The 20,400-nt window shown below is 42.6% G+C and overlaps 1 protein-coding gene across 4 annotated transcripts in view; it reads right to left on the bottom strand.

Annotated features, from left to right (window-relative positions):
• The window catches only part of SPTBN4 (spectrin beta, non-erythrocytic 4), a 103,260-nt gene that overhangs the window by 63,152 nt on the left and 19,708 nt on the right, over positions 1 to 20,400 (bottom strand). For 2 of the 4 annotated variants that reach the window (XM_069943487.1, XM_069943489.1), the window contains 9 exons: positions 14,801 to 14,953; positions 14,198 to 14,349; positions 12,482 to 12,655; positions 10,138 to 10,229; positions 8,901 to 8,981; positions 4,155 to 4,270; positions 2,510 to 2,622; positions 1,348 to 1,535; positions 1,077 to 1,194 (listed from right to left, as the gene is read on the bottom strand). In XM_069943487.1, the coding sequence (XP_069799588.1) occupies positions 1,077 to 1,194; positions 1,348 to 1,535; positions 2,510 to 2,622; positions 4,155 to 4,270; positions 8,901 to 8,981; positions 10,138 to 10,229; positions 12,482 to 12,655; positions 14,198 to 14,349; positions 14,801 to 14,948 (1,182 nt within the window). In that variant the 5' untranslated portion in view covers positions 14,949 to 14,953. Of the gene's footprint in view, positions 1 to 1,076; positions 1,195 to 1,347; positions 1,536 to 2,509; positions 2,623 to 4,154; positions 4,271 to 8,900; positions 8,982 to 10,137; positions 10,230 to 12,481; positions 12,656 to 14,197; positions 14,350 to 14,800; positions 14,954 to 16,738; positions 17,334 to 20,160; positions 20,280 to 20,400 lie in introns of those variants that run through there. The other 2 variants (XM_069943488.1, XM_069943490.1) reach the window with 2 other exon arrangements.

Raw genomic sequence — 20,400 nt, 5'->3', positions numbered from 1 at the left:
AGGCATATAAAGTGAATGTAGTTGTAGGCAGAAAACACAGAAAAGTGACATGTGATAGTGCTCAGTATTCCACCTACTACAGTCTAGATTATAAGTGGTGTCAAGAAGGACCCAAAAAGGAAAATAAAAAGGAGGAAACACTTATATTTTTGGAGTGAAAACTGAATAGACAATAAGATTTGGGTTTATGGGGGCACTGAGCCTAATTCTACTTTCTACTGCCCTGCCTATTGGAAGACAGTAATTCTACCTTCCATGAGCAGGAAGCCTAATGTCTATATGCTACACAAAATGAAAGACTCTGTATCAGTGATAGCCAAGGAACAAGCCCACCATAATGATGTAGGGTCCAGTGCTTTCAGATTACCAACTTTCTTTAAAAGAGGACACAATGTTGAAGTGTCACTGACGTTTAATTTTTTTTTTTGCAGAAATCAATAGTACAGGCGATTTTAAGAAACTTTGTAATTGGGTTTATTAGCCGAAAAATGCATTTTTATCATAAAAAAGCAGATTGAAGCTCTCCCCCCTGTCTTCATGGTTCTCTATGGAAACGGGAGGGGTGGAGAGAGATGAGGCACCAAAACAGGACAACAAAGAGTTAATTTACAGCTACATCACCAGGCTATCTCCTTTGAAGTCAGCACTGACCTCTCTGACAGCTCTGACAGCTCCCACTGTGTAATCCTTTGTTCTCTGCTCTCTTCTGGAGACTAATCTCCCTCCTCCCCCCTTTATAGATTACACAGTGTTGACTGATGTAAACAAGATGTGATTTCCAGATAATGAGCAGTGAAGGAGAGAGAGAGAGGAGAGGGACCTGGGGAAAGTCTTTTTGAATGCAGATAATGGCATATTTGCCTAATAAAACCACAAATTACAAAGTTTCTTAAAAACATCAGGACTATTAATTTCTGGAAAAAAAATGACAGTGACACTAAGCATAATAAAGAATGCCAACCAAGAAGAGATGAGGTCATGACATGTTCGCTTCTAGACAAGTTCTGATATTCACTGATATATGTGGATGTCGCAGAAGACACTAAATGCCACATTTTGAGACATTCAGAACCCACCTTGTTAATATCGGAGATGTTCTTCCCCTCTGATGGCACATAGAGCTTACGCTTCTCTTCCCTCATCTTACTCTGAATCGTGAAAAGAAGAACTTCCAAATTCCCTTTCTCTTGAAACCTAGTAAAAAGGAAACAACGGACGCATTGAGCCAGTCCTGTCCGAACAGTTGTCTACAATAGCTCTGTCCTCTATACATTCATATCCCTTGTTTTCCTAGAGGCAGAAGAATACACATGATGTAAATGACTGCCAACGCTGTCTCCCACTCACTTGCATGGCTTTTCTGTGGTGCAGTACGTGGTAAATGCCTGAAGCTGCTGCTGGACGCCCAACAAGGAGTTGGCAAATTTCTGGTTAGTGATGATGGATATGGTTCTCTCAATCCACTCTAAGAGTTCTGATGCCAGGGCCTCGTATCTATTGATGTCCTTCTCAGTCTCGATGGCTTGGTCCAGCACCTGCAGTGAACCAATCATGCAGATAAATCTTTATAAGATTAAGGACAGCAGAATTTAGCATACAACAATGATGCCAAAGGAAACGCCTCGTAAACAAGCAGCAGTCTGGTCTTGTAGGGGAAGTGAATGTGTCCTCCAAGCATGCATATATCTTAGGTCTATCTGTGGTCGGAAGGGTTATTTCTGATATTACGGATATTAGCAGTCTTTAGCTGTATTGCACTTCTTATTATGAATTAAAGGGGTTGTTCACCAAAATATTTTTCTTTCAAATCAACTGGGGCCAGAAAGTGCTAGAAATTTGTAATTTACTTCAATTAAAAATGTTCAGTCTTTCAGTACTTATCAACTGCTGTATGTCCTGCAAGAAGTGGTGTATTCTATTCTATCTAGTCTGACACAGTGCTCTCTGCTGCCACCTCTGTCCATGTCAGGAACTGTCCAGAGCAGTAGCAAATCTCCATAGAAAACCTCTCCTGCTCTCTAGACTGGGAATAATACCCCTTCCTGCAGGATATACAGCAGCTAATAAGTACTAGAAGTCTTGAGATTTTTAAATAGAAGTAAATTACAAATCTCTTGCACTTTCTGGCCCCAGTTGATTTGAAAGAAAAAAATTATTTGGTAAACAGCCCCTTTAATCACAATGCAAGATTTGTGACACTCCACATGCACTGGATTGTATGGAGGAATTGAATTAGATGCTATTACTAGGAAAAAACAACGAGCCTGGAATTTTAATCAGTGAAGTCCGAGTGCTAGGACCCCCACCGATGGCTAAAATGAGCAGAGATAAAGATTGTATACCTTTGCACTAGCATGAACGTGACAGCATACAGTTCTATACACAACTATTACTGCCAATAGCAATAAAACAAACCGTTCTGTAACTATCCCTGTACCTTATAGCTTTCCTCTTGTTCTGCAGTAGTATTGAAGCACAGGCATACACAGGCCTACGCTGAATATCTCACCTTTCCAATGCGTTTGCCCTCTACAGCTAGAGCCTTCATCTTGGAGAAGTAATGATAAAAAGACACTACATATGTGATGATAGATTTCTCATCTGGATTTTCTGTGTTAACATCTACAGGAAAAGAAAGGATAAGTCAAGAAGACAACTGGATCCATGGAAACCATATTAACCATATATAGATGAATGCTTGAGAACCTGTCACTAGGCTCATACTATGTGAGGACAGCATGGGAGAGGCCTTAGTCTTACTTTACATTAAAGGGGTACTCCAGGCTGGGGTTATTTTTATTGTATGGCCGGGGAGGGGGTGGATATAGAGGCACCGGGTCCCGGATCGCGCCGCCCCGTTCTCCCGTCTGGCCGCCGCTTCCTGGTCTGAGCTGCGGCTTGAGACGCGACGTCTCAAGGCAGTTCAGCCATTCAGCGGCTGAGGCAAGACCCCGCTACGACTGCTGAATGGCTGAGTTGCCTTGAGACGTCACGTCTCAAGCCGCAGATCAGAGCCGGAAGTGGCATCGGGCCGGGGGAACGGGGCGGTGCAGTCCGGGACCCGGCGCTGGAGTCGGGTAGGTAAGTGACCGGTGACCCCCTCCCCGGCCATACAATAAAAATAACCCCAGCCCAGAGTTAGTAAGGCTAAGGGCCCTATTACATGAAACCAATCAGGCCATTTCGGCAGATTATCGCTCCATGTAATAAAGACAACTATCAGTCGAAGAGCCAATCATTGGCTGATTGCTGTCTCGTAAACATGTTTAAAAATCACCGGTGGATGTGCGGAGGTGCGTGGCTGACGGCTGATGACAGTAAAAATAATAACGTTTATACTTACCTAGTCTCCCCAGTTGTCCTGCAGCCTTTTGCTCGTAATCTCCACTCACCGCTGATGCTTCTGCTCTGGTCTCTTCAGTGACAGGCCGCTCAGCCAGTCACTGGTTGCAGCAAAGTCCCGTCTTGGCCAGTGATTGGCTGAGCAGCCTGACCAGGCCAGAGCGGCAGCAGTGACTGAGGAACACAAGTTGCAGGACAACTGGGAAGAATAGGTAAGTATAAACTTTATTATTTTTATTGTAAAAAGTAAGGGCTGCAAGCATGATATATATATCATATAGCATTATATATATAGCATTTATATACAGCCCTCACGCAGGATCGGTGTATGGGCTCGGTAAGTAAGTGCCAATCTAGCAGATCAGCAATCGTAGTAAAGAAGGTGACTTCACTATTCTGTGTTTGCTACTTTTCAGTAATGCAGATCACACAGTGACATATTTAGCAGTCTTTGGTACTTATACAACCCCTTGAATCCCTGTCGAGACTACTACAGTCTAAGCATATATACTGCAACATGTACTAAAGTGGTCAAAGGGCGCTGTGTCTGCTGCCTCTCCTTGCTAAAAACACATGCTTTAGGCAGCAAGAAATGGGATCAAATCATGCATCTTTAGACTATGTTCCCATAATGTAAAAATAAGGGCAAATAACGGCCATTGTTGCAAAACAACGGACATTATTAATGATCATGATCATAAACAATGGCTGTCAATTGCCCTTATTTTTACATTGTTGGGAACACAGTCTAAAGATTGACACAAGGATGAGAGAGACAGTGGATACCTATGTGTATACGCAACTGCGCTCACCTTCAGGGTCCAGCAGTTTGATCAGTCCCAGCTGTTGCTCTGCTGTATTGAAGGCTTGCTGCAGATTATAGGTGGCATTTGACTTGGTCAGCCGGCTGAAGTCTATTAAATCTGGTCTGATGACAAAGACACGGCTGGTTAGTGGTATGTATGCTATTCATCAGTGTTCTCTGTCCTGTGGTCCTACAGTTAAAAGCTGCCAGGGCATGATGGGAGTTGTAGTTTTGCCACAGCTGGGGCGCTTCTGAGCATCTCTACATGCTTTAGTAACTGAAGATGAATTTCTGGTCCCCACAATGGGATCCGATCCTGTCCTTATCTTGAAATCTACTGCTCCTGAGTATTATGTATTTGCTGTTGCTTCTATGGCACCATCATATTGCACAGCACTATCATCACTCACTCCACAATCAAAGGAATACTATGCAAACACGCAGAGAACATACAAAACATCAAACCAGGACACTTTCCAACCACTATATTAAAGTGTCATTTCATTTTTTTTTGCAGAAACCAATAGTCCAGGCGATTTTAAGAAACGTTGTAATTGGGTTTATTAGGCAAATATACCATTATCTGCATTCAAAATGATTTTCCCAAGGTCCCCCCCCCCTCCCTGCTCTCTCTCATTCACTGCTCATTATCAGGAAATTTCGACTGGTTTACATCAGTCGGGCCCTGTCTGTTCTATGGAGAGGGGGGGGGGGAAGGGGGGAGATTAGTCAGCAGCAGAGAGCAGAGAACTAAGAATTACACAAGGAACTGTGTGAAAGCTACCATTCAGAGGTCAGAGAGGTTAGTGCTGACTTCAGAGGAGATAGCCTGGTGATGTAGCTGTAAATTAAATCTTTGTTGTCCTGTTTTGGTGCCTCATCTCCCTCCACCCCTCCCCTCTCCATAGAGAGAAATGAAGACAGGGGGGAGAGCTTCAAACTGCTTTTTCATTATAAAAATGCATTTTTCGGCTAAGTTTCTTAAAATCGCTTGCACTATTGATTTCTGCAAAAAAATAAATAAAAAAAACGACAGTGACACTTTAAGGTGTGGACTCCATTCCTGAACTATAAACTGTATACAATGTAGCCTCATACCTGATATTGGAGAAAACCCACATAGTAACTCCATATTACTAATCTCCACCATTGATAATATTATACCAGCATGCTGCGGCACATCTTGTACTGATGCCAGGCTTTATAGTCTATCTGTACACATATATTTAACACTTGAGTAGCAATTATAAAGGTCATCATGAAAGACGTAAGGGTATCCTCACTGGTCGTAAAACCTTCCCCCGAAAATCATTATAGCCACATAATGACCTCAGAGCTGCAATCACTTTATTATGTGTGATGCACTGTGTGCATGGCCGTCTGCACCTAACAAGACTGTAGCCAGTAGAGATGAGTGAACCGGGTTCGGGTTCGAGTCCATCCGAACCCGAATGTTCTGTATTTGATTAGCGGTGGCTGCTGAACTTGGATAAAGCTCTAAGGTTGTCTGGAAAACATGGATACAGCCAATGACTATATCCATGTTTTCCACATAGCCTTAGGGCTTTATCCAACTTCAGCAGCCACCGCTAATCAAATGCCGAACGATCGGGTTTGGATGGACTCGAGCATGCTCCAGGTTCGCTCATCCCTAGTAGCCAGTACATGATAACCAGGATAGCCACACACCTAAGAAAACTAGCCACACAACTGAGAAAACTAGCCACACAGCTGACAACCAGAGGCATAACCAGCAGGCCCAGTGCTGGTCTGGAGTCTACTTGATGGGTGTGAATGTTTTACATTGAGGGTTGTTTATGCCTAATACATACCCTGGCCTGTGTGAGCATACCCATCACCTGATATTCACCCCCATTATTAAAATTAAGTTCACACCCATCTGACTATTAAGATGTTACCCCGTCTATGTTTGGCTTGTTGTATGGGGCCATAACGCCGTATTGTCTTGTCATTTTCTATGCTCTATTTAATTAAAAATTGTATAATTAGTTTTTTGCAGGTGCTTTTTCTGGTGCTGAGGTGGTCATATTATTTATTGAATGAGGACCGCACACTAGTCCTCTCCATTATGTGTGTGTGCTCAGTAGTCTTCAATATTCTTGAACAGCAGCTCCCTCTGCTCACTGACCGCTGATTGGCAGTTGTTTGTGTATACAGTGTATATATATACTGCATATAGGCGGACAGCTGTCAATCAGCAGCTGGGGAAGGGGTGTGGCAAAAATCCTATTCTCCCGCATATTAGGAGAACGGCTGAATAGAATGACGGAAGTAATACATTGTGTTGTTCGCCATTTCTGTCACTAGTTTATGCTGCCCTCATTTAAGGAAACATAAACCTATTAACAGATTCCCTATAAATTATGAGGGCACCAGCAGATACAGTACTGGAGGAAGTCACAGGATACTGTTAACTGATACTGTGATACTATGAAAGGGGTTTTCCAGACAAAACATACTGATGAGCTATGCACAGAAGAAGGGAAGTTAAACCTATCACCTATCCATGTGATAAGTCATTTTATTTCCACCAGGTTAGAACAGGCAGCTGGCTGAGCGGTGAATCATTTACAGACATTATTCTATAGGATGTGTGTACTGTAGGCCACTTTCCCATTGACTTCAATGGGGCACATTATTATATTGAAAATACAGCTGTATTTTAGGCCCACAATTACGCCAACATTTTCCTTTATTTTATGGTGTGTGAACATCGCCTAATCCTTTCAACCCTTAAACGTTTAACACATTTCTATTACAAAAAATAGTAAAGGTCTGCTACACCTAACCCCTACGAATGGAGTCCACCCCCTTCGAGTGCACCACTATTCCCAGCGCTCACAGGATATAAATGAATAAATGAGTATGTACCAATATAGAGGGCTCTCTAGAAGCAGGTGGTGTGTTACAAACACTGTCAAGACATATGATTTGTGCACCTGTATAAATTGTACGTCAACATTTATTGCTTGAATCTATATATCATATTGATAGTAGGTCATCGCTGTAAAAAACCTAGTAAGGTAAACCTAGTAGTAGAAAGCAGTCTATATGCATAGGAAATACATAAAAATCACATATAAATGCCTAACTAGTATAAAGATAAAAATGGATAAAATCTATAAGATAAAATAAAAATTGTGTGTATATGGAGCCTAGTGAGGTTGCCTGCGCCGGGCCCAGCGCAGGCAGCTCACCTAGATGTATTTAGCAGTAGTCCCGAATCAAGAAGTCTGGCATAGGCTCGTATCGCTGGATGGCCGTTGGAATAATTATATTATTATTTTTTTTTTTTTTTTTTTTTTTTTTTTTTTTTTTTTTATTTATATACATACATGTACACGTATGTGCAAGTTGATATAAACTCATGTTATATACGACACACAAACTGGGTTCAGCCCTAGTAGAGATAGGGGAACCGACTTAGGAGAATCAGAATTCACACAGGAGAGAAGTCACATTGGAAAATCGATCTTGAAATGTGAACTCACACAGGAGAGAAGCCATATTGGACAACTAGACATATAGAATTCACACAAGGGAGAAGCTACATCTGCACACCGAAGATGTAAAACATGCATAACCCCACATCTATTCTAAAGATGGACACTACAGGATCATGTTGGAACATAGAGGGGACTCAACAACGAATCTCTTTATGTATATACCTACACATGGGGAGCCACTCATCCCTTTATAGGTCCAGTTAAGCACTTCTATCTTCTGACCTGAAAAACATGGCAAAACCATCCGGAACGATCCATTACGGGTCTTGTTGTTAGATTTGGAACAGATATAAAGTCCAAACAGACATGGCTGCACCAGAGTTATCCAAGTTCTCTGCTGAGGAAAGGAGCGAGTAGATCTCCTGAAACGCGTACAAGAACCAAGGATAACAGAGCCTTTTTATCATTTACTGATTATATCCCGAACTCAAGCCGTATCTGCCTGGACATTCAAACCAAGCGGCAGTTAACAAGAGCGCGCGCTCACATGCATGTGGATGCTGCAAACAGCATGAGACAACCCACTGTGCTGAATCAGATCTCAACTGCACGGATTGCATAGAAGCCGCACTGACTGAGACTTGGACCGCCGCTACAATACTATATTGGACCGTGGGAGCTACCGCCGGCAGGGTGAGAGGTGGACATTCCACCATTTGTCATTTATAGCACCTTATCTCACCCAAAGTGTATGATCTGAAAAGTAAGCTGTCTCACTAGGACCCTAATATAATTATTCCAACGGCCATCCAGCGATACGAGCCTATGCCAGACTTCTTGATTCGGGACTACTGCTAAATACATCTAGGTGAGCTGCCTGCGCTGGGCCCGGCGCAGGCAACCTCACTAGGCTCCATATACACACAATTTTTATTTTATCTTATAGATTTTATCCATTTTTATCTTTATACTAGTTAGGCATTTATATGTGATTTTTATGTATTTCCTATGCATATAGACTGCTTTCTACTACTAGGTTTACCTTACTAGGTTTTTTACAGCGATGACCTACTATCAATATGATATATAGATTCAAGCAATAAATGTTGACGTACAATTTATACAGGTGCACAAATCATATGTCTTGACAGTGTTTGTAACACACCACCTGCTTCTAGAGAGCCCTCTATATTGGTACATTTCTATTACAGATGGATAACACCTTTAAATTTTGACAAGTACAATGATATTGATAACACTGCAAGAACCATAAAATGGCTGTATACCTATGCCTGTGGATCAGAGCGCTGAATGCCAGTCCATCTCTCCAGCTTGTAGTAAAGTTCTGGATACTGACCTCAGGGTAGCTGTGAATATAGAGATGTGTATATTACTAGAATATCTTGCAGTGGATTACTTCTCAGAAAAGGATTGATTATCTGTCAAATCAGTCCGAGACCACCCTGTGTAATAGGACCCAGGATCAGTCAATAAATGAACAAAGGCTCAATTACTGCTCAATTCTGACATGTTTAAAAATCATCGGCCACACATCTACCCGTGTATAAGTGGATGGGCGATTGCTTGTGCAGCCCTGGCCATACGATCACTGAGCTGGGAAACAGACTCTGTAAATGAGTGATGATCTAGGATTGTTTATAGCACGACTAGGGCAATGTAATACAGCCCTAAGGGACCTATTACACAGGACTATTATCGTGTGAAAAATCGTTATATCGTTCAAATTTAAATGATAATCGCTCTGTGTAATTGCAGGCAACGATCGAAAAAACTTTTGTATGTCGTTGATCGTTGATTTAGATCTGAACCTAAAATTATCGTTAATCGTTCGCTGTAATTCCACATTCGTTCGCTCAAGTTCCGCATTTGTTCACTAATTGTTCAGTGTAATTGCACATTGTTCATTGTTTTGCTGAGATCAGAAGGAGTAAACAATCATAGTAATGGTCGCAATAACAATCGCAGTAATGATCGTATCTAACAACCATCGTTCTGTGTAATATAGATTTCAGGTTAACGATAAACAATCACGCTTGCGATCGTTCACCATTTGTCGTTAATCATTAAAAATCGCTCCGTGTAATAGGACCCTAATGCTGCGTTTACATGAAATGATTATCTTTCGAATTTTCACAAAAACAATCGCATTTGAGCGATAATTGTTCCGAGTAAACACAGCAAACGATCAAGCGACGAGCCAGAAATCGGTTTTGATTTTGATCTTTCAACATGTTCTCAAAACGTTGTTCGTCGTTCACTAAAAATTCGCAGATCGCTTTGTGTAAACACTCTTTCAAAGATTCACCCTATGTGAAAGATGGGCTTAAGCGATCTTAAAAACGATCGCAATAACGATTTTTCATACAAATTTTCTAACGATTTATTCATCTAAACGCTGATCGTTATCAAAACAAAATTGTTGCTTCAAAATCGTTAAACGATCGTTTGGGCGAATTATCGCTCTGTGTAAAAGCAGCATAAGACAAACAGCCCAGCACCTACCCTGCCGTCTTCATCTGACACCACAGGAGGAGGGCATCCTTTGCTGACCTCGTCTCACGGTTGTCCTCGGTTTCTATCTTTATCACTTGGATCTACCAGGAGAAAAAAAAATTGTTATAGACACATAACATTAAAAATAATAACATTTGAATAATAACTTTGTTTAGCAAAATCCACTTCTAATATGAATGCTCTAGGCTGCAGGAAAATGTAAGACACTGCCGCCCTCTGCTGGCAGTAAGTGTAATGACATTGTAATGACCTATCACAGCAGTAGTCCTAACCTTGTGGCTTCCAGGTGAGGGAATACTACAACCCCCAGCATGCTCTGACAGCTACTGGGGAAAGTACAAAGCAATAGGTGAAAAGATGCAGTTTGGTTTCTGCTTTCACACCATGTAGAATATTTGACCATGTCCTGCAATACATTGCACTGACTTAACAAACAGCATCCCAAAATCTCAAATGGTATGCTGCTATAGCCATTTTTTTATGATTTAAAGTTTTATAATAATTTTGTATAGCCATACTGGTTGCACATTTTCTACTATTATATGTAATTTTAAAGTAAATTCTATATAACTTAATTCATGGAAATGATAGAGCTAAAGAGGCTTAGATCTTCCACAAAACACCCCAGTCCTTCTTGGAGTAGTAGCATAGAAGACCCTGGCCGCCATGTTAAACATCTCAGCATCCCTGATCACACTGCAAGGTAATGGCTGATCAAATAACTGACTGAGACATCCCCTCCTCCTTGGCAGATTAGATGTCGCAGTTGCTATTGATCGGCCAATGACGGCAAGTGTCAGCTGTAGTAAACACGTATACTGTATACATGTATCCTGTACTCCGTTCCCTGACATCTTGAGGTTTAAGAAAATACCTGTATTCCCCATGAAATCACAATTCTGGAGTGTCTGCATTGTGCCATTCATGTGCCAATGTATTAATAAATTGACAACTGGGCGTTACCTTCTGACTTTTCAAAAAAACCATGTGCTAACTGTATCAGGACAGAGACACAAATGTCATTCTGGTGCAATTTTACGTGACCTGTAAAGGGAGTTTAGACAAATAGGGAAGACTCTCCTTCTCCTCTTTCTCTGAATCCACTACAAGTCCAAAGAGAAAGCAGCCATACAATTAATAAGGAGAACGGCAACACCCAGATGTCAATTTATTGACAGATTTCCAAGAGGAATGCTGGAGGAACAATGCAGCATTGTCAAACACGGCACCATTGTTCGATTGTTGTTATTCACTGCACAGACATGTCTGGAGGGTTGACCGATCCTCTATAGAAGTCTACAATAAGAATATTAAAGGAGAAGTCCGGCGAAAATTTTTATGAAAGTATTGTATTGCCCCCCCAAAAGTTATACAAATCACCAATATACACTTATGACGGGAAATGCACATAAATTGCTTTTTTCCCTGCACTTACTACTGCATCAAGGCTTCACTTCCTGGATAACATGGTGATGTCACTTCCTGGATAACATGGTGATGTCACTTCCTGGATAACATGGTGATGTCACTTCCTGGATAAAATGGTGATACCATGACCCGACTCCCAGAGCTGTGCGGGCTGTGGCTGCTGGAGAAGATGATGGCAGAGGGACACTGAGGGATACAGGGCAATGGAGGGACACTGAGCCTCCCCCTGCCATCATCCTCTCCAGCAGCCACAGCCCGCACAGCTCTGGGAGTCGGGTTGTGACATTACCATTTTATCCAGGAAGTGACATTACCATTTTATCCAGGAAGTGACATCACTAATTTTTTTTTTTTTTTTTTTATCCAGGAAGTGACATCACCATGTTATCCAGGAAGTGACATCACCATGTTATCCAGGAAGTGACATCACCATTTTATCCAGGAAGTAACATCACCATTTTATCTAGGAAGTGACATCACCATGTTATGCAGGAAGTGACATTACCATTTTATCCAGGAAGCAACATCACCATTTTATCCAGGAAGTGACATCACTATTTATTTTATTTTATTATTTTTTTTTTATCCAGGAAGTGACATCACCATGTTATCCAGGAAGTGACATCACAATTTTATCCAGGAAGTAACATCACCATTTTATCTAGGAAGTGACATCACCATGTTATTCAGGAAGTGACATCACCATGTTATCCAGGAAGTGAAGCCTTGATGCAGTAGTAAGTACAGGGAAAAAAAGCACTTTATAAGCATTTCCTGTAATAAGTGTATATTTGTAATTTGCATAACTTTTGGGGGGCAATACAATACTGTAATAATATTTTTCTCTGGACTTCTCCTTTAAATATAGATATGTGTGGTTTGTGATTTTCTGTAAGATAATTACCTGAAAACGTAGAATAATGGTCCAGACGAGGCCCAGCGTTAGCCGGTGATTGCCATCTACGATATCATGGGATCCTACATTCTCTAGATGTACTCGCTGCTCCTTAAGAAACTGAAGGGCTTTGTCCACATTTTCCAAAGAGTGAATCCTCATCCGGCCTCGAGTGGGTTTAGGCTGAGGATACAGTAGATTAAAGGGGTTATCCAGCGAAAATCTTTTTCTTAAAGATCAATTGGTTTTAAGAAGTTATATGGATTTTTAATTTACTTCTATTTAAAAATCTCAAGTCTTCCCATACTTATCAGCTGCTGTATGTCCTGCAGGAAGTGTTGCCTCCTTTTCAGTCTGACACAGTGCTCTCTGTTGACATCTCTGTCCATGTCAGGAACTGTTCAGAGTAGCAGCAAATCCCTATAGAAAACCTCTCCTACTCTGGTAAGTTGCTGTCTCGGACAGGGGTGGTTGCAGAGAGCACTGTGTCAGACTGGAGAGAATACACCACTTCCCGCAGGACAGACAGCAGCTGATGAGTACGGGAAGACTTGAGATTTTTGAATAGAAGAAAATTTCAAACCCATATAGCTGTCTGAGCTAGTTGATTTGAACAAAAAAGATTTACGCTGGATATCCCCTTTAAATTAAGGCCCTGTTCACATCATGTTTTATGTATATGTAAAATCTGCTGATGTATACATCATATGGCTACAAGAATCCAAAGAGTTTCATACACATGCCATAATAGTCTATGGGTGACAAATTCTTCTGTCCCAAGCATCCTTATATGACGAGTGAGGGGCATGCTACTCTATGGCATCCATCACAGACTCCACGTATCAGAAATGTATGTTGTGTATAATAATCTCAAGCCTTGGGGCTACTACTCCCATTGTACAGCTGTGTTGACACAGACCCGTGCAGAAATGGCTACAGACATAGGATAAATGTTGGAACAACTAGTATATCAATAGCCTATTAGTTAATATCAAACACTATAGGTAGCCATACACAATAGACAGAAAGTAGGTTGATGGTTGAACAAGTATTCAATGAATGATGGGATAGTGAATGACTAGTTTTGTCAACATAGTTGTATATGTATGGGTACTTTTAAAGCAAATTTACCCACAGATACATCACTTTATGTTTTTTACATTAAGAGACCAGCACCGGAGCAGGGATGCTGATGCCACCGCTTTTTCTTTTATCTGCCGCCCGGTTCCCGTGCACAGCGCCAGTCTATTCCCGCGCACCCGCCGAGCATGAAGCACTATGGGCCCGCCAACCCCCAGTGTGATGAAACCTCCTCCTCTCTGTGATGTGGCTCCAATACAATCAATGGAGCCGTTTCACAGAGGGGAGGGGACATCGTCACATTGTCCACAGTGCTTCATGCCGGTGCTTGGGAATAGGCCGGCGCCAAGAGCGGGAGATGGGCGGCAGTTCAAAAAAAGGACCATGGCATCGGCATCCGCGCGCAGGTGCTGGTCTGTTAATGTAAAAAACACAAAGCGATGTACCTGGTGGTACTTTCGCTTTAAGCTGCACAGTACCAGCTGCACCAACCAGTGAAGGCCAGACCTGGGACCAAGCTGTCAGTTGTAATCCACCACCATGTCTCATCTAATGGGTTTATAATGTAATTAATAGACAACCTTTTATCAAACCCTATAAAGAACTATTTACACCAACTTTATCTAACTTAGGCCAGCCTCATACCAGCTGTTCCCCAGACAGCACTTCCAGCAGTTTGGTGATGACATAACCATCTCGAAGGTCACTATACAGGTCATTCACACGACATGGAACTTTTGAGAGATGAGAATTCATCCACTTGGTGAAAGTTTTCTTCTGAACTGCATCCCGTTCATCTATGGAATAAAAGAGAACATATTAGGCTGGATCTAAGACCATCAAAAGGTACATGACACCGACCAGGTAGCCACTAATACCCTGACTGATCACAAGAATAGGGTTCTTGTGGTTCTCCGCTGATCTCCTGCATCTCCCCATTCCTGTAATGTCATGGCCCCACATGAACTGGTTCCTCAGCGGGTTCCTAGTTAGTCACTGACTGGTGGAGTTACCAGTTCCTGTGGGACCTTGACATCATAAAAACAAGGAGATATAGGAGGCCAGTGAGAAGTGGGGGCAGTGGGATGGGTAAGTTTAACGTAACGCCCAGTCTACCCCTTTAATACTTTGAAGTCTGAAAACTAGCAGGCGTAAAGTCAAAAACACTGTAAGTGTGAACAGACCCTTTAACTGTAATCTGTAAAAATCTGAATTCTGCTCAGTTTGGAAAAAGATGTCACCTCTTACCTGCCAAAGCTTTGATCCTGGAGCATTCAAACAATTTGCCAGAGGCTGCGGGTTCATCCCATGGATGCTCAGTCTGATCCCAACGATTGTTGTTGTTGGGGGGCGTCTGCACCTCCATGTTGTCCAGCTCTGGGCTCACATTTGCCATCACAACTACAGTAAGAATGGAGAGATTCAAAAAGCAGATACACAATAAGTAGAGTGGCATATTGATTCAATATACCTGCACCAAACTGGTGGAGTTCAAGAAATAAACTAGCACCACCCGCTGTACGTGGATGGATTTGCAAACTGATTGTGTGTAATAAATTATGCAATTACACAATGAAATTCCCTTGAAATCTACTTTGATGAGGATTTGATAAAGATTTTGACTAGAGATTCCTCAAGAAAGGGTATATGTCCAGTGACAAATCCAAAATGTGATAGGGCTTCTACCACTGCTTGCTTTAAAGCTGAGATGTTCTAGATACCTTCCCAGCTCCACATCACTTCCCCTTTAAGCTATGTTCAGATGTGTTGGTTGTGACCTTGGATTCTGTGCCAAAATCCATCTCCAATGTGAGTGAGAGGAGACTCCTCAATCCTGGAACACAGTTTTTAGCACATTTTTCAAAATTCTCATATGGCTAGGTGTCAGTGAGAAGTTCACATCCGTAGCCAAAATTCAAGGGTTATTCCTGGATTTCTGTAGAAAAATACACTTCTGCTGTGTGAACATACCCTTGGTTCTCTTATTCAAAGGGAAAGACAAAGCTGAAGTACGCAGAAAACTATGCCCACTATAGTTTGGCAGCTACCCAGTTTTTTTTTTTGCCCTGCTCCCCTACATAGTTGATTTCACAATGCAATGTGCTAATGTGCTCACAACACTCCCATCTCTACAGCATCATCCTATGGGTACGTTCACACTGAGGAATAGGCGGGGAATCGAAGAGGAACCTGGTCTCAATTTCTGCTTGAAATTCCCCCCGTAAAATATGAACAGGGCAATGTCCCATTGTGTTCAATAGAATTTCCGCTCTGTTGTTCACACTGCAGAAATTACTAGCAGAATTTTCTGCCGCAGATCCGCCCTAAGGCCCCGTTCACACTGAGCAAGAACGTTGGAATTCCGCGGCGGACCTCTCCGTGCGAATCCCACCGTGCTCAGTGTCCTGCTTTGAGTGAAGGAGAGGGCACGTGCTGCTCCGCTGCTGCCGCTCTCCACTCAAAGAAATAACGTCACTTCAGTAAGCGGAGAGCAGCGGACGCGCGCGCCCTCTCCTTCACTCAAAGCAGGACACTGAGCACGGCTGGATTCCGCAGCGGAGAGGTCCGCCACGGAATTTCAACGTTCTTGCTCAGTGTGAACTAAGGGTGGGTTCACGCTACAGAATAGGGGTGGATAATCCACCACGAATTCCGTCGCCTGCCCCCGCTCATGCCCATGTGCATTTCCAGCCGTCCCTCACATTCCATTCTATGGTCGGGCGGATTCCGCCGCTGTCGCTGGGCGAGCGACGGAATTCGCAGCGGATTATCGACCCCTATATCCCACCCAAAGAATGTCAATTCTTTGGACGGATTCTGCGAGAAGATTCCTATAGAAGTCAATGGGGGCTTAAATTCTGCTCGAATCCTGCTTAAATTCTGCTCCTATTCTGCAAAGGCTGAATAGGCAAATAGGAATTTCAAGCAGAAAACTTTCCTCTTCAATTCCTCTTCCTTCCTTCCTCTAGACCCTCAGGCACCTGGAGTCGTATCTGAATAGTTATGCTGGACCACTTGCACAGAGATCCTAAAAGACTATATATATTGTATATAATGTGGCACATTCCCGTGTGGCCCACCAAGACACTACTTTAGGGGTCTCCTGCGGACATCATTGCATCAGTTATGGAATTTGCCTTATTTAGACTGTTCGGAAAATATATATTAGGAAACCTCAATTCCTACCTTAAAAACCAATATCTTTCATTTCTGCAACCCTGGAATACATCCCTCCTGTTCAGAGTAGTCACATGACTGGCTTACGGACGCACATACATTAAGCGATTCCTTGAATCCCCCTGATCCGGAGGCCGGGGGGTTACATGCACCCACTGGCTTATTTTTTATTAGGGCATCTAACAGGGCATTTGTCTCTGTGACAGATTCTCTAGAAGTCTGTGAGGAATTACAGGAGTCTGTATCAAATCTTAAGACTACTGTATTACTGCAGCAGGATCACGTCCGGAGAGTCCTGATCTCCGCAGCCTCCCCCCACCCATATGGTAAGCAAACAGTAAACAGGCGGGCACACTGCAGCGTCAGCCCAGCCATCGCGTAAAAGTGCACCTGTTTACATGGGAGGCTTACAAATCCAGACACATCTGTGGTGGCTGCAAAGAAAAGTGGAAAAAACTAGTGCAAAGGGGAAGCAACATAATCAAATACACAGGGCAATGTGTGGGCAATGCCAGCTTTTACTCTGAAATTTGATTTTACATATGATCCCAGTAGAATTGGATAAGTAAAGACCAATATACATCTACTAATGTCACAGATATCAGTGGGAAGGTGACACTGGGGAAGTCGGACGACCACTGATGAATGGACAAGCTCTATAGGGGGCTTAAAGGGATTTTAGAAGTACATCACTTTCCTGATGGGACAACTGCTTTAAAGAGAGTCAGAGAGCATGTGACCCCCCCTTGCTCATAAGACCCCCATACAGACAGTACGTTCAATTTTAGCAGCTGATCCTTTACTTCTTGCTAGAGAGTCTCCTGCAAAAGGTGTCTGGCAGCGTCCTACACTCCGCTCCATTTTGAAAACAGATGCACAGCCAGCCATGGGCGCACATGTTTAGGGAGGAGAGCTACTGAACTTGTACGGTCTGTATGTGAGTGTTTTTCAGCTTAAAATGTTGGGGGACATTTATTAGGAATAGCGTACTTAGCGTCTTGAATCAAGCCCCATCCCCATTCACCCCACCTGATTTACTAATATCAGGTGTAGATTTCTGCCATGGTTTACACTTATTTTTAGGTATAAACCCCCTCCTTGTCCCTCCTAACCCCCACCCCGCCTGCCTATCAGGGCATACGTCATGGAAAAGGCAAAAATCTGCGCCTTTCCTGTGGCACAGGCCAGGGGCGCTCATTAATATATCTATGTCTGTGTTGTACCTAGGGGTATAATCATCTTAAATCCCCCTTTCCTCTTTGGACAATACAACCAATAATAAGCCCTGACTGCGACATTACGGCCCTGATGTGCCAATCTAATGCCAACCACTGTCTGTACTGCACATAGCAACCGATCACAAATGAAAGCTGAGCTGTGATTGGTTATTATAGGCCACCAAGCTGATAGCCTCCTATAGCGCAGGAAGCTATGCCTCTTACCTTCAACCTCGGCGCGATATCTGTGGCCGTCTGGAGCACTGCCCCGCCCCCAAAGCATTGATCAAGCCCCCCGAACATCCAGCCCGCCACTTCTGATGATTATCAGTGGAGCGGCCCCGCCGGGGACAGGCTTGATCGGCACTCTGAGGGGGCGTGGCAGTGCTCAAAACGGCTTTACCGGACACAGAAACAGCGCCGAGGATAAGAGACATACCTTCATCCTCATCACTCCGAGCGCAATAGGGACATATCAGCAGGTTAGATTCATCTATCCCCTTTAAAATATGAAAGTTGAGGTGTGACTGGTTGCTATGGGTAACTCTCCCCCATTGTGTCTATGGGGACAAAGCCTCCTGGTCTTAGTAATAGGTAATGTGTAATAGGGCCAAAAAACAATGTCCCTCCTACCCAGCACAGTTTTGGCCATTTCAACATGGCTACACAGTATTACTGTGCTGGCTGGGATGACAGTGCACAGTACCACTTCTATTGCACTGTGTATGTATACATCACTTCCTATACACAGTATTACTGTGCTGGCTGGGATGACAATACACAGTACCACTTCTATTGTCCTATAAACTAATGGCTGTGCTTCACTTGCCAATCACAATACTGTGCTGGTAGGAATTTCCCACTACACAGTACTACTTCTATTGTCCTGTATACTGGTTATAAATATAGTCTATGTGCAGTATTACTATGCTAGTAGGGATAAGACACTGCACAGTACCACTTCTATTGTCCTGTATACTGATTATAAGTATATTTTATGTGCAGTATTACGATGCTAGTAGTAAGATTTTGCACAGTATCACTTCTATTACCCTGTATGCTGATTTCTATGTTTCTCTTACCATGCACAGTATAACCTTCCTGGTAAGGATGCCACACTGCACAGTACCACTTCTATTGTCTTACTGTATGTACTGTTATGTTTCACTTAATAAGAACAGTATTAGGACGGCACAGTGCACAGTACCACTTCTACTGTCCTATGAACTCACTGCTTGGCGTCACTTGCCAGGTACAATATTACTGTGACGGTAGGGATAACACACTGCACAGTACCCCTTCTATTGTCCTGTGTATACTGATTATAAGTACCATGTTACCCTTCACATGCCGTGCCCAGTATTACTACGCTGGTAGGGAACACCCACTACACAGTACAACTTCTTCTGCTCTGTATACTCTGTATAGGTGCCAGCTATGCACAGTATTACCGTGCTGGTAAGAACGACACGTACCCCTTCCATTGACCTAGGTTTTCATTGCTATGAGTCACTTGCCACGCACAGTATCACTATGCCGGTAAGGATGAGACATTGCACAGTACCACTTCTATTGTTCAGTTCTCACCCCTTCCCTGCTGTTTACTGGATATCATATTTCTATTATTCTTGTGTACTCAACACTGATACATGTCCTGGAAGTAAATATTTGCTTTATAGTATTGTATAGTATTGTATATGGATCACACCTAGGGGTATATGGTGGCATGGGGGATGCCAGTACAGATACCAGCTCCATGATTGTTGTGATCAGCTATGGTGGGTAACATGTGCAACTACAAGCAGGCCTAATATTAAATACTATATCTATATATATATATATATATATATATATATAGATGTATATATACTGTGGATATTTGCAGGGTCTTGCACTGTATTGAGCTAGGGATTATTGCAAACCTACATGTGCAATATATACAGTATATATATATATATATATATATATATATTGCACATGTATACAGTATATATATATATATATATATATATATATATATATATATATATATATATATCACATGTAGGCTTGCAATAATCCCTAGCTCAATACAGTGCAATACCCTGCAAATAAATACAGTATATATATATATATATATATATATATATATATATATATATATAATGTACCTGTCCCACCTCAGGACCCCCATATAGATCCAGCTGCACCCCACCAAGCAGGGCATGGTCCTACCTTCACCATGATAAGGCCACACAATGTCACAGTCTCCCTCCTGGTCCCCTGAGCAGTGCAATGCTGGGCTGCAATACAGAGGTCATTGGAGCCCCGGGTCCTTCTTCTCCAGGCCGCAGACCCCAGCAGTCTGCAGAGAATAATCCCGGGGAGAGGATGCAGCAGCAGCAGAATCCCTTTCAGAAAAGCATCTCATGGACCAAACTGCAGCGCAGGCGCAGTAGATGCCGGTAAAGTCCT

This window comes from Dendropsophus ebraccatus, chromosome 10 (genome assembly GCF_027789765.1).
Source record: "Dendropsophus ebraccatus isolate aDenEbr1 chromosome 10, aDenEbr1.pat, whole genome shotgun sequence".
In the NCBI taxonomy this organism is placed as follows: domain Eukaryota; kingdom Metazoa; phylum Chordata; class Amphibia; order Anura; family Hylidae; genus Dendropsophus; species Dendropsophus ebraccatus.
This window is presented reverse-complemented; position numbering and strand designations above follow the sequence as displayed.